The 11,992-nt window shown below is 42.2% G+C and overlaps 2 protein-coding genes across 2 annotated transcripts; both read left to right on the top strand.

Moving 5' to 3' along the window:
• Positions 1-208: 208 nt before the first annotated feature.
• LOC306931304 (high-affinity choline transporter 1-like) lies at positions 209-6,682 on the top strand (the record flags this gene model as incomplete). The annotated part of the gene is made up of 8 exons (XM_079512640.1): positions 209-392; positions 1,230-1,343; positions 1,510-1,665; positions 1,967-2,115; positions 2,510-2,653; positions 3,055-3,208; positions 4,079-4,296; positions 5,118-6,682. The coding sequence occupies 8 exons, from the start codon at positions 209-211 to the stop codon at positions 5,637-5,639; spliced, it is 1,641 nt and encodes a 546-aa protein (XP_079368766.1). The 3' UTR covers positions 5,640-6,682.
• A 662-nt stretch (positions 6,683-7,344) lies between these two features.
• ttc9c (tetratricopeptide repeat domain 9C) lies at positions 7,345-11,876 on the top strand. Its single transcript, XM_079502318.1, has 4 exons — positions 7,345-7,466; positions 9,127-9,459; positions 9,810-9,992; positions 10,664-11,876. The coding sequence occupies exons 2-4, from the start codon at positions 9,132-9,134 to the stop codon at positions 10,864-10,866; spliced, it is 714 nt and encodes a 237-aa protein (XP_079358444.1). The 5' UTR covers positions 7,345-7,466; positions 9,127-9,131; the 3' UTR covers positions 10,867-11,876.
• The last annotated feature ends 116 nt before the right edge of the window (positions 11,877-11,992 follow it).

The raw sequence follows: 11,992 nt of genomic DNA, 5'->3' as shown, positions 1-11,992 counted from the left end.
GGTTACCAACTTATATCTATATATATATATAGGATATGGCCTAAAACCAACTATCAACACAAGAAAAGTTGGGTGCGTTAGACAAGGTCTCAAATTATTAGCCGTTAGGCACCCTTCAACAGGGTGGGCACTGGTTAGTGGTTACTGGAACACACACTGCGCTTTTAGATATCTTATCTATTCTTTTCAGGGAGTTCACAAAGGCAAGATGGACTTCAATGTTCCAGGATTGATTGTAATGATACTCTTCTACTTGTTGGTGCTTGGAACTGGCATTTGGGCTTCTGGAAAGTCCAAACGAGTTGAGAAGACTTTCCCAGGGAATCAAACCGAAGTACTACTCTTGGCAAGTCGGAGAATCAACGTGTTAGTCGGTATATTCACTATGACAGGTGAGTGCTATTTAAAGTGTGCACATTTGACATCAGTTACGTATATGGTCTTCTATGGATTAAAATGTAGAAGAACCAGAAGAACAGGCCTGAGTGGATTCGGTACAGGTTCAGGTTCAGGTTTATTTGTCATATGTATAGATTAATACAAATACAACAGTTTCTTCCCTGGGGGAAGAAACTGTTACTGAGACGGGTGGTGCTCGGGAGATTTGATGCTCTGGTAGCGTTTTTTGGAAGGGAGTTGTTTGAACAGGGTATTTGCAGCAGCTGTAGCAGCCAATGTGTTAATATAGACCTATTGGTTAATAAGAGTACAGAGTAGGCTATATACAGTATTAAATGTAATTTCAGTTGAAATAAGTGATAGTCCGGCAGCCGGGGTTTGACGGGTGGGAAATGTGGTATATAGTCATTTTTATTGGCCTAAAATATTGTCTATATACATACATTCGTGAATCCACTTGCTGACCGGCTGTGGGTATCGGGCAACTTTTGTATAGGGGTTTCTTGTGACCATACCATTAACATCCTATGGCAGGCAAAAATGTGGCTATGGCTGTTTTTAGCCCAAGGAGTGTATTTTGTGCAAAACTAATGCTTGGAATGGATTCAGAATCATAAACTCCCTAGTTTGACTTGTCACACGCTACGTAAAGCAAAAGGAAAGTTTGACATTTTTGACAATTTTGCCTGCCATAGGATGTTAATGGTAGGGTCACAAGAAACCCCTATAACCTGTGTGTGTGTGTGTGTGTGTGTGTGTGTGTGTGTGTGTGTGTGTGTGTGTGTGTGTGTGTGTGTGTGTGTGTGTGTGTGTGTGTCTCTCTCTCTCAGCTACATTTGTTGGAGGTGGCTTCATTGTCGGAATAACAGAGGCAACGTACAACCCTACTATGGGACTGATCTGGAGTGTCATGCCGTTAACTGGAGCCCTGTCCTTTGTTATTGGCAAGCCTTGTTTCTAATAATAACCAGAACTGTTCGATATCAGGTTCACTGAACCCACTAATTCTGTAGCTAGAGCTACGTGTACTGTGCATGCTGTTGCCAGAATAATAGTTCATGATAGTCACTCACTGCATCTAAATCCCTCTTTCTATTTGCTTTGATAAAGGTGGACTCTTCTTTGTCGAGCCAATGAGAAGCCAAATGTATGTAACAATGATGGACCCATTTCAAATCAAGTATGGGAAAGTAATAAGTGGTATACTGTCTTTTGCTTCACTTATATCCGATGTTATCTGGGTGACTGGAACTCTTATAGGCTTAGGTAAGTGACAATAGATTCAACTCTGAAAAGGGTTTACAGTATCACATATTTGAAAATGTGGTAACACTTGCAGATAAGGTTCTGAAATAATGATTAACTAATGATTAACTAAAATGTTAAAGATTTTTTTTGCATGATCTAGTATTAATCTCGGCATGCAACTTTTGTCACGCAACAAACTGTTGCATAGAATGTATGAATCTTGTGTTCCTAAATTCATCTTTCACACTTTGAATATAATATACTGTACTAATTGACTTGCATATTAAATGTATGCATGTGTTCTGGATTACCTTTGTAGGCGCAACCATGAAAGTGATTCTACAATTGCCCTATGCTGTCTGCATCTGCATCTCTGCTGCAGTGGCCATTATTTACACACTGCTTGGAGGCTTCTACTCTGTAGCATACACAGACATCATACAACTCATTCTCATATTCATCAGTATGGTGAGTACCTGAATTGTGTTCACCAACCGACTAAAGCAACACTATACATTCTACATGATCTCTATCTATCTGCTGACTGAGCAGTCTTCACGTGTGTCTCACAGAGGTTGTGCTGAAAAGTTTAAACTCTATGAAAGAGAACACTACACGTCTTGGTGTTTAGCTGATAACCACTTTGGCAATGACATTGTGCTCTGGGGCGGATTTGCCCCGGGGCGACTGTTTTGGGTCGAGCATTCTTGTGTTCATGTTACCATGATAAAGGTCTGGGCATGCCAAAATAGTGCTTGACCAGTCAAGCACTATCACATCAGTATGGATTGTATGGTAAAGTTGTTTCTAAAGACTTTGATTAGATATGATATCTCAATGTCAATCCTTGTGTTTTATGTAGTGGCTGTGTGTTCCCTTCATCATGATGAACCCTACATCAGTTGACATCACCAAGACTGCTCTCAATGCTACTTTCCAGGCCCCTTGGATTGGCAGTCTGGATGGAGGAACAGCATGGAGATGGATTGATAATTTCTTGTTGTTGGTGTGTGGAGAGAGTGCCTTAGTAAATATTTAGGAATCCGAGTCGATAAGAAACTTGATTTTAGATTTCATAATGAAAGTTATGATAAACTCTGCTTTCTATATAGAAATAAGAGTTGTTTTGCCATGCGCTACAGACAGAAAATAGAATCAGTGTTTTATCTGTTCCAGACAAAGAAAATGATATTGTCTGACTGAGAATTTTTAAGATGTATCATTATGTCCTCCGTGTCACGTTCTCTCTCTAAGACGTAAGAGAATCATTTGTATTTTTGTAGATCTATAAACCATTATCCTACCGCTTTCAATCCAAAACACTGAAAGTCTGAAAGGTGTTATGTAATGCTTCAAAGTTTCAGAGTAAAAATGTTATGTGATTGTTTTCTACTGTTCTTTCTAAAGACTTTTGGCAATCTAGGCTATCAAGTCTTCCACCAGAGGACGCTGTCTGCCCGCTCTGTAGCCACTGCCAAAATTACCTGCTTCTGTGCAGCTGTCCTCATCTGCATCTTTGGGATTCCTTCTGTGCTGATTGGAGCGGTAGCTGCATCAACAGGTACATAAAAGATGCATTGGATACAACATAATGATAATAGAGAACAGATCACTGGCCCCCTTCCATTCTCACCTTTTGGATTTTATTATCTATTTGTATAATATAGAATAACATGTAAGAAAGTAGGAGCCATGTGGCCTGAAACATCTCTTGTTTCTGTAGCATGAGGCCGGCTTGATGTACAATTAGATCTCCTGGCTATTCGTACGGCCCCTGGACATGACAATAGCATGAAGCATGAAGCATGAAGACAACCACATGATAACATTTACGTTGCCCTCCAGTGTCACCCTTTGTCAAGTCCCGCCCGTGGTTGTGCCTCTCTTCGCACCCATTGGTTGCTGTTTCGTGGTTGGACAAAAATCATTTCTCTCCATCCACTACCATTGAAATAACGTGTTTTTCAGTTGCTTCGTATTGATATTCTGTGTGTTCAATTCTCATTTTAAACTTGTTGTCCGTAAAAAGGAACATCACAGGCGCAGCATGGTGACTGGGCATATCATGTTTGTTTTTAGTCTTTTCCAAAAATTATGTTATAGCAAATTCAACATAAACAAGGCGAAACCAGGGCGGAACAAGTCAGAAAGAGCCTGCTGGTTAGTCAGTCAGGGACCAATCAGAAGTCTGACAAAGGGTGAATTTGAAGAAATAACATACATAAACTCAAAAGCCCCTTTCCACAGTAAAACATTTTCCTGACCTGTTGACTTACTCTCTTGTTTAAATTCAGACAATACTATTCGGACAATATTATCAAGCTGTATTTGATAGTGAGGCAACATCCCCATTCTATGCCCATACCCACCTAAAAGCCCTTGACAATGACTGACCACCTTGTCCAACATCCCATTTATCTGTGAATCTTAGACTGGAACCTGACCTCATACGGTTCACCCTCTCCATATGAGCGTGGGGAGGCAGGCATGATTCTGCCCATCAGCCTGCAGTATCTGGTCCCTTCTTACATCTCCATTTTCGGCATCGGGGCTGTGGCTGCCGCTGTGATGTCTTCAGTTGACTCGGCTCTGCTCTCAGCTGCCGCCATCTTTGCCTCCAACATCTACAAGAACATCCTGAGGAGCCAGGTGAGGTGGAGAGTAGAGGGCGAGGAAATGTAGAGTGAAACGTAAAGTGAACCCATTTAAACAGTCAATAGGGGGAAAAAAGGGGTGAAATAACAAACCATCTTAGCAAATAAAGTTGCTGTTGGGTGTAAATTATACACAATCAATTAAACTATTGTTATAATTGGTAGTTGTAGTATAGGTTGCAGTGGATGGATTGAACATTCTAAAGGAGCCGAGAGGTGAAGATGGTGAGGATGAAGAGAGGGACATGTGAGCAGACAGCAGTTTAACCGGGGCGACGGTAGAGCAGGTCGTCCAATGATCCATGGGTCGGCGGTTCGAATCCCGGCTCCTCCTGGCTACATGTCGAAGTGTCCTTGGGCAAGACACTGAACCCCAAATTGCTCCCGATGTGCTGGTTGGTACCTTGCATGGCTTCCGCCGCAATCGGTGTATGAATGTGTGTGTGAATGGGTGAATGTAATGCACAATCTATGTAAAGCGCCTTGGATAAAGGCGCTATATAAATGCACCATTTACCATTTACCATTTAACCACTTGAACCCCAGCATCCATATTCTGGGGGGAATATTAGCCTAAAATATCAGATCTTCAAGCTTGTGAGCTTGTGTAGGTCTACTATTTTTGGCAAAGAGATTTGGTGTAGGCGGGGAAAAAAGCAGTCCAAGTAAGGAAGTACAGAGCCAACTTTGGTCCAGTTTACTAAGTCTAGGTGTCTAAGTGGTTATCAAAGCCAGAGCGTTGTGAGAGAAGGGGCGAGAAAAGCCCAACTTCTTTCAGCTTCTTCCATCTGAATTCCTTTTTCCTTTCCCCTCCAGGCCTCATCAAGAGAGCTCCAGTGGGTGATCCGTATCACTGTGGTAGTGGTGGGCATGGCCGGTACAGCGCTCACCTTTCTGGACAATAGCATCATGGTGTTCTGGTTCCTGGGAGCAGACATAGCCTACAACATCCTCTTCCCTCAACTTGTCTGTGTCCTCTTCTTCAGTGTCTCGAATGGCTACGGTTCTATTATGGGTTTACTGGTAGGGGTGTCGCTGAGGTTGTTGTGCGGGGAGCCGTCAATTGGGTTACCAGCTGTCGTTCACTTCCCGGGCTGCACTGTGGAGGATGGCGTTTACGTTCAGTGTGCTCCCATCAGGACGCTCTCCATGCTGTCCGGCATCGCTGCCACTTTGTTGTTCTCCTCCCTGACTTCATTCCTTTTGAATAGAGGCTTGTTTCCCGAGAGGTGGGATGTATTCCAAGTGAAGGCCCAGCGGTTGCAGCAGTTACATTTAACAACCAATGTAGCCGAAGCAGACAATTTGACAAACCTAATGTCTGAAATCACAAATTAATGTTGCAGAATTGATGCTTAGAAAAGTAAAAGGTTAGTACAAATACATAACATTTTATTCATATCAGGTCATATTTTTGTTGAATACATATTCAATAGAGAACGAGTGTGGTGGAGCTCCGCCCACTAACTCCGACCACTTTTGGCGCCATGTTTGTTACAGGATCTTCCATCTACTATCTTTGTTGAGCAAGCAACTACTTATTGGACTGTGTATACCATCTTCCATCTCTCTACTATCTTTGACGTCTCTGTTTACTAGTGCAGCGTTGTCGTTTTCCATGTTTTCCTTATAATCTTAAGATACTTTAATAATAATGTTGTCCTGTGTATGTATATTTACAACATAATGAGTACTTTTATTTTGGCACTTTAAGTACATTTTGATGCTAATACTACTTTTATTGAAGTACATTTTGAATTTTGGACTTTTACTTGTAATAAAATATTTCTACTGTATATTGCCGTATAGAAGGTTCAGACTTGGCTCAGGGAGTAGGACGCCCCTGCTATGCATAGTCCTGAGTCCAGCTGCAGGGAGTGGCAGGGAGACATCCCTGACCGCGGTAAAGGGGCGAAATATCAAGGAAGGATGGCTCCCAGCTGATGACCCTGACAGCTGGTAGTCGCAATGCTCAGACCATCGTGCCACCAAGGATTACCAGCAAGAGGAGGAACTTGCATCTCTGATGTTTATTTCACCAGTAGCCTATTGATAGCCTATAGTAAACAATGCAGCCAATGCGGCTTCACGTTGCGGCGTTCAGAATATGTTTTACTTTTTTATGCTGTTCAGACTATGTTTTATGGGTAAGTCTCCCATTGGCTTAGAGAGGCAGCCTTTTCCACTAGGTCGCTACTACGGTCGCTAGTAGAGGTAGGTGAACATGCTGTCCAGACACTTTTAAAGCAGCTGGCAAAAATGTGAGCACTTGCCCACCTCTTTTATTATTATTTTTGCATAGTACTGTATATTTGTATGTCATTAAATGTTTCGATGAATTGAGTATGAAGTACCCCAATATAAACAAGCCCAATAGGCTTTCTTGGGTTTAAATCCTCTTAGCAGACCAAACTGTTAATAAAGTATTCAATCAACCTCCATCCCTCCCCCTCTCTCGCTCCATGTTTGATATACTTTATAGCCTACTACACCATCTCAGAGGCAAATATTGTTAAAACGTTTTACTCCAGTCCACTACAATTATTTGACAGCTTTGGTAACTTTGCAGATTTAGGTTATTAATATCAGATCAGAAATGTTTGTGTGACAAATTCTGAAAACCTTTAGTAATCTCTCTCTACTTTTACTTTGGTACTACGTCATTTTGATGCCAATACATTTGTACTTTTACTTTTGCATACAGGTCTTTTAGTAGTAACAGAGTATTTTATGCTGTGGTTTTGCCACAACTTAAGATAAAGATAAAAAGTTAAAAGATCTGAGTACTTCCACCACTGTATATTGTCAGACTCAGTGCTTGTTGCAACTTGCAGAGCAGACCCTAAAAGCCTAAACTAGACCTACTGCTAGGCCCTTGGCCCTAGGTCTAGTTTTCCCACCCGGGTTCGAATCTAGGGTGCTCTACACACTTGCTAGTAGCCTACCTGTTAGGTTTTGGCTACAGTTTACCCTGCTATGACACATCTGGGGCATTAGGTGGCAGTATATACCATCAAGTTCAGACGTCTCGACCACTGAAGAAGACAACCAGGAACAACATCCAGTATGATCAGTTTAATATCAACCTGATCAACTCATCATGTTGTCAACGTGAAGAACTTGTCTGCAAATCATTGTACATTTCAATTCACAGTTGCCTGCGAGGTGAGATAATGATGTTTTTTATATTGAACCAGACCGTATCATTGACGTAAAGTCAGCATGCATGCTACAATAAGAAAATTATGTTTGTCATTGTGTGTGTGTGTGTGTGTGTGTGTGTGTGTAAACTAGCATATCACCCTGCAGGAGAGGAGGTCCTGTTTACGTTCTCTTCATATCGCTGTTTATTACAGATACATTATGTGGCAAAACACGTCATGATAGTATGCCAATACTTTCAAAACAGAAACTAGAGTTTAACATCCCTTACCCTCTCCTTCAAAACCACCATAAAAGAGTACCTGCAGGCTGCATTTTGTAACTGGTCCCTGTATAAAGGCTAAGTTTAACACCAGAAATGAGTGACCAGGGCTACCAACATTGGACTGTGAGAAGAATCCAGGAGATGTTTTGGTGTATGTAATGTCCTGTGTTCTGGTGAATTTTTAGTTTGATACTTTTATCAGGCTTGCTTTAGTAGCAAAAATGTACAGTATCAGCCATTAAAACGCAAAAAGTAGGCCTAATGAGTGAACCAATGTAATCTTACCCATCTTTAAGTAGAAAAAGTGCCCCTCGTGGCACAGGTCTCCGCCAGGTCAGGTTGTGGCCTCCTGGTGGCGCCAATGTGAAAAGGGTGCCATTTCTTTGAGGCATTTTGTTAAAAAATGTGTTTTGCAAAAATCCAATGAGAAAAGGGTGGGATATATTCCTCAGCCTGGTGACTATAACAGGCCGTTCTGGACAATTTGGGGCAGAGGTTCATCATTGGCATCCAGGGAGTGTGTGCAAAGTTTGGCATCGACCGGGTTAAGTGTAGCAACAGTGAAAACGGCTTATTTTACATTCCACAGACCAGAAGACAGACGTTCAGGTTTTATTGCATCCCAAAACACAGTCACCCCGGGCATACAGCCAGTGCAACTGCTCAGCCTGGTATTCCTAAACGTAACCTAAGTACACTATGCTTAAACGGTTAAACCTAACCTTATTCCTGAACTTAACCCCAGTAAAAAATATGCCTAACCCTAAACTTATTTCTAACCTTATTCTCAGTAAAACAAATACAAGAACCGCCTCACCGAGTGGTTGACGGAAAGAAATTAGGGTGTTTTTAAGGCGAGCATTCCGGTTACTGATTTTTCAAAGTGTAAATGAGCATAATTTTGTTTATATCCCACGATTATTTCACCCAGTGTCAATTGTCTAATCCTGGGCGCTAGACCCTCTCTGCCAACTGGGGAGAGCAACGGACTGACCTCATGCTTCCTTCAATGCATGAGGAGTCCAAGCTGCTTCTTTTCACCTGACAGTGGGAAGTTTCCCCGACATAGCGCATGGAAGGAACACATTTTTCCAACCAGTTCCTTTCCTCTAGCCTGGCTTTTAGGCCAGACTCATTCGCGTCTGGCCACTGCAAGGCTACCAGGGGGAGGCAGTTTAGAGACCATGATTACTGCATGCTTTTTGTGAGGGTACCTACCCCAGGGGACACGGGGAGGACATGCAAACTCCACACAGAAATGCCCTTTTGTCAACCCAACCCAGGGTATGGGCACTGATGGCATGCATAATTACTTCATTGAACTATTTTCTACAGAACAAATTATTCTAGATTCAGTTAGTCTAACTAATAATAATCTCATAGGAATCTGGTCCACAGCTGACATGGAAGGGCCAGAGGTGCTTGGGACAGCGGCAGCCAACAGTGCTTGTGTGAATGATGTGAACATTAAGTCTAAATCCACCCGGGTCAAACCTCACGCCCTGCTACAAGAAGCGGCCCAGCTGAAAACGGAAGGCAACACTTTCTACCAAGAGAAGAACGTCCGGTCGGCCATCGGTCGCTATCACCGCGCTCTGCTGATCCTCCGAGCCATTGACACCGATGTGATGATGGCAGTGAAAGGGTTTGGACCGGAGATGCCCGTTCTCTCACCGGCACAAGATGAGCTGCTGAGAAAAATACAAGTGGACTGCTACAACAACCTGGCAGGCATGTAGTAATTATGATTTTGTCAACTATGACGAAAATTGTTTGACTTGTTTGACTGACGGAAACTAAAAACTAAGCTATGATGACTAAAACTAGGACTAATTATATTGACAATTTGTTGTTAGGGAGGAACCAGTCAGTGGAAAATAGATCCAGTAGAATTAAAAGACCAAGTCATTTTTGTCAGTCAGTTTGGTTGCACCACGCCAACTTGTTGCATTACTTGACCGTGCTATCTTGTTGTGCTTACCTGTAGCTAATGCGTGGGTTGATTTGATTTGTTGCCTATTCCTACTACTACTTTAATGACCTCCCATGCCTCTGCATTTTCTTCCCCTCCCTTATCTCAGCCTGTTTGCTCCAGAGACCAAGTGTCGACTATGCTCGCGTGCAAGAATATAGCCTGCGTGTCCTGCAGTGGCGGCCAGCAGACATCAAAGCTCTCTACAGGGCTGGTGTGGCTACTCTGGAGTTAGGGGATGCACAGACTGCTAAACAGTACCTCATTCAGGCCAGCAGGGGGCAGCCCAATGGTAAGAAAATATCTGACACATTTCTGACACTTCATGCAAAATGTCTCCACAAATGTAAGGATACCAGTGGTGGTTTTTACTTAAGTAAAAGGAGCAATACTGCAATATAGAAGTACTCTGTTACAAGTAAAAGTCTGGGATTCAAAATGTACTTGAGTAAAAGTACAAAAGTATTGACATCACAATGTACTTAAAATACTCATGCAGAATGTCCCATTTCAAGTTTTCAAATGTAATAATAATGGATTGCATTTTTATAGCGCTTTTCTATGCACTACGTGCATACTCGCAACACATTGTGAGGTTTTAGATCGGCTTTTTTCAAATGTATGGACGAAATGTATAAGGTTGAAGTGGTTAATGTATGTTATTGTTTTGTAATAATAATCCAAATGTACAAAGTAACTAGTAACTAAAGTTTTAAAATAAATATAGAGGAGTAAAAGTACAATATTTGGATCTGAGATGTAGTGGAGTAGAATTAAAAGTATTGGAAATACTCAAGTAAAGTTCAAATACCTCAATTGTACTTAAGTAAATGTACTTAGTTACTTTAAACCACTGAAGGATACTTGCGTGTGCAGGACTCGGTGTGATTGGCAGCTGATTGCCAATGGCGATATGCAGTAGGTTGATGGGCGCAACTTGACCCTACTTTGCATCTATTACAGATGCTAATGTGAGGAAACACTTGCAGAGGGCAGAGGAGAAGCTGAACCAGGACTTGCAGAGGGAGAAGGCAATGTATCAAGGCATGTTCTCCACCAGCTCGAGGACCAGCTTAGCAGAAGAGGTCAACCAGAGCAATGGGACTGGTGAGGGAGTCCGCCAGCTGGTGACGGGGGTCTGCCAGCTAGATGTCGCGAACAAGTAAAACAAGCCTCGCCCTCCCTCTCTGACAGACTGACACGGCAGAGATCACACAAAACAAGACTGAGATATTGTTATGACTTGTCCCAGCTCGCTAAAGGCTAATTTATTATGCTTTAGCAGAGTGTTGTGCAACATGTCGCTAGACAGCTTGATGTACTGGTATTTGAGAACCGTGTTGATTTCTTCCTAAACTTCTTGACATCTGCGTCCGGAAGGCTAAAGTTTCTGCCCACTACAGTGGAGACTTGGGGTTTCATGTGCGCTCCAGGCTGTGGGACACATGGCACTACAGACAGTACAAGGGGGATTGGCATAACCACTCGGTTGGGAGAAAATGTGATCCGCCTTCTACAGACGGATACGGTGAGGGATGGGTGGATCAAACTGTATTAACCCTGCAAATGTTTCCTATTAAACTTTTCTGCCATGGACAGGAAATGCTTCCGTGTTCCCGGAAGTTCCGTCAATTTTGTCGGTCTCGCTTCTTAAAGGGGCTAAAACCTTGACGGTCTGAGCCATTTGTAGATGGCGCTGTTTGGCAGTTAATAACGTGTGAAGGCCCCAGGTCAGCTAGTACCTTTTCAACAAAAACACTGACATGAGACGCATTTTCTTTTCCTTCGCATTTTGTGGTTAAGACAACACATTTTTGCCTAAGCATAAATTATGCTTAACATCTTCCTACAGCCTTGAGGTGTGCATGAAGAGAGGTTCGTATCTGAGTTGGAGGGTTACACTCGAGGGAGTTCTGGAGAATATTGGACAGGTAGAGTGGAAAAGACAAAGTGTGCTGAAGATGGCTCAGAAAGGGCATATAGGAGAGCTGGTTGCCTAGCAACAGGACAGAAATGTGATTTTTCAAGGGTCAGAAGTGAACATTACATGAATTGTATGAAGACTGTTTAGTACAGTGCTCAAAGCCCTCATGCCCTCAAAAATGTTGATTGTATGTGTGAATGTTCCTTTCATGTGCTCACTTAGTTGAAATAAATGTTTTATTTTATGTCAATGCTTGGATGTCCTATTCTAATTATTTGATCATAAATTATATAGCCTTTTGTTGCAAATAACACTATCGGATAAAAGATACATTAGTCACAATACAGACATTAAATGTTTCTTTTATT

Source organism: Electrona antarctica, assembly GCF_951216825.1.
Source record: "Electrona antarctica genome assembly, chromosome: 1".
Lineage (NCBI taxonomy): Eukaryota > Metazoa > Chordata > Actinopteri > Myctophiformes > Myctophidae > Electrona > Electrona antarctica.
Note: the sequence above shows the minus strand (reverse complement) of the source record. Positions and strands in the feature narration are given on the sequence as shown.

Excerpts from the sequence above, each read along its gene's own strand:
- ttc9c (XM_079502318.1), top strand. The coding sequence starts at position 9,132 with ATGGAAGGGCCAGAGGTGCTTGGGACAGCGGCAGCCAACAGTGCTTGT. Across the intron at positions 9,460-9,809 it reads CTGCTACAACAACCTGGCAG|CCTGTTTGCTCCAGAGACCA; the intron begins GCATGTAGTAAT and ends CCCTTATCTCAG. Across the intron at positions 9,993-10,663 it reads CAGCAGGGGGCAGCCCAATG|ATGCTAATGTGAGGAAACAC; the intron begins GTAAGAAAATAT and ends CATCTATTACAG.